This window comes from Alligator sinensis, unplaced genomic scaffold (genome assembly GCF_000455745.1).
Source record: "Alligator sinensis unplaced genomic scaffold, ASM45574v1 scaffold970_1, whole genome shotgun sequence".
Lineage (NCBI taxonomy): Eukaryota > Metazoa > Chordata > Crocodylia > Alligatoridae > Alligator > Alligator sinensis.
The window spans coordinates 1,781,384-1,783,292 of NW_005842094.1; the positions used below are offsets into that span (position 1 = coordinate 1,781,384).

Here is a 1,909-nt window from a genome sequence, read left to right on the forward strand (position 1 = left end):
CCCCGCCCGAGATCCAGCCCGGCCAGCCCCTTAAAGCGGACACAGTGCTGCAAGCTCCAAACGACCCTGTTCGCTGAAAAACATGCGCATCAACCCTATTTCCCTTGTATTACTCGCTGCAACCCGCCAGCGAGCGAGAGGACAGGGTGAGCAACGCTGATTTCGAGGCCAGGCATCCTCAGAAAGTGCCGGCAGCAAACCCTAATGTGCTGCATCGAGTATAACCCTCCACGCTCTTACGGGTTCAAAAACAAGCATATGCTGGGCTGAAAAATAACCCTGCATGTTGAACCCTTCGACTGTTCTCGACCGGACGTCGAAATGCTTGTACCAACGCGGTAATTATGGCTGGGGAGCCCTGCAGGGAGCCGCCGCCGTCGGTGTCTGAACCGGCCGGCTCCTGGGCGTAGGCCTCGCATGGAGACGCTCACACGTGGGTTTTCATGCCTGCCAACGTGCTTCGACACCGAACGCAAGCATCCGAGCGGAGAGGATCTCATAGCACGGTTGCAACCCCGACGTGCTTCGCCGCTCCGCGAGGGGACCGAGAGTTGCTGCGTGCAACGAGGGTGACAGACTTCTGCTCTGTAGAGAAGTTTCCTAAAATTCAGGAAGAGCTGTTTGTTTCCCAACGGACAGTTAAGGGTCAAAGAACTGAAAGGGAATCGCAAACAGTCTTGCAAAGCTGCTCGTGTCACGTGTCACGTGCGTGTCTAATGAAAGCTGACCACAAGCGTGCGCGTGAGCTGTCGGGTGGGGGGGGGAAAGCAGGCCGGCCATCCTGCTTCACACTTCATTACTGAAAGTTAACACGTTACAGACTTGCATAATTTCCTGGCAGATCTGCATTTGCAAATCCTTAGCTTTGTTTTTGAGAAAAAAACAAGTTCCCTGCAAGCATTTTGTAAAGCAAATGAGATAACCAGTTTAAATTGCTTTAAATCTTGACGCTTGAGCACGCGTACAGCAACGTACGCTTGAAATTCGGTTCTGCAGCTGATGATGAGGCTGCCTGGGGCCTATTCCTGGTTGTGCCCTGAGCTCACCGTAGGTCTGTCTGTGCTGCTCCCCTGTCCTGACAGGGAACCCAACGGCTCTTACTTGCAATCCTCTCCTAGACTGCCTCATGTCCCTGTCTCCTACTCATTCACCCTTTCTCTTACCGCTTCAGCTCTCAGCTGTTTTATAAACCTCCGTTACCTTCTGTGTAACTTTAAATTAAAATAACAGCCTGATTCTTACGTCATACCGCGGATGTAACTGCTGCAGTAAGTGGAGAGATACTGATGTAAAATTACAGTGAGATCTCATTGATGTCAGTAAATCCCTGGATTTACATGGGTAGAAAAATTGTAGCCCGTTTTTCAGTTCTATAAACTAACTGTCCCATTTGTTACTTATTTATATTGGAGTGACATATGGGTGCTCCATTCATGGGCCAGGAAGCAGCAAGTTGCAGCACAAACCCAGAATAAAAAGATAGCCCCTGCCCCGGAGGGTTTACAATCTCAGTGTGAGAAAAGGGATGGGGAAGGTGGTGAAGTACAAGGAAGAAACCTCTCAACCTAGAGATTGGTCCCCATTTTTCATACTGGGTTTGCGTGAGTCCTTGAGGCTGACATCTTATCGCCATAGAAACAGTCTCCTGTGTCATTGTGGACATTACAGTAGTTATGTGTTGCTGTGGCAACGTTTGTCATGGCATCTGCCCAGACATTAAGTATTTCAATTAATTGTGAGATTTAGCTGTTTAGTTACATAGACCCAGTACTAAGTCATCTTCTGAAAAAGAATTTCAATAAATCTCAATCTCCCCACATTACTTTGATTTAAAGAAGTTCAGTGAAAGGAGTTTGATGCATGTGCCCTAAACACTCTTAACATCGTTCCACAATGTATTCTTGATACA

The 1,909-nt window shown here is 48.3% G+C and overlaps 1 protein-coding gene across 1 annotated transcript in view; it reads right to left on the reverse strand.

Moving 5' to 3' along the window:
* The window catches only part of LOC102380820 (androgen-induced gene 1 protein-like), an 11,769-nt gene extending 10,522 nt beyond the window's left edge, over positions 1-1,247 (reverse strand). Inside the window, exons 1-2 of the mRNA XM_006024088.3 lie at positions 1,243-1,247; positions 432-600 (exon numbers count right to left, since the gene is read on the reverse strand). Coding sequence (XP_006024150.2) covers positions 432-600; positions 1,243-1,247 — 174 coding nt within the window. The remainder of the gene's footprint in view (positions 1-431; positions 601-1,242) is intronic.
* Between the last annotated feature and the right edge of the window lie 662 nt (positions 1,248-1,909).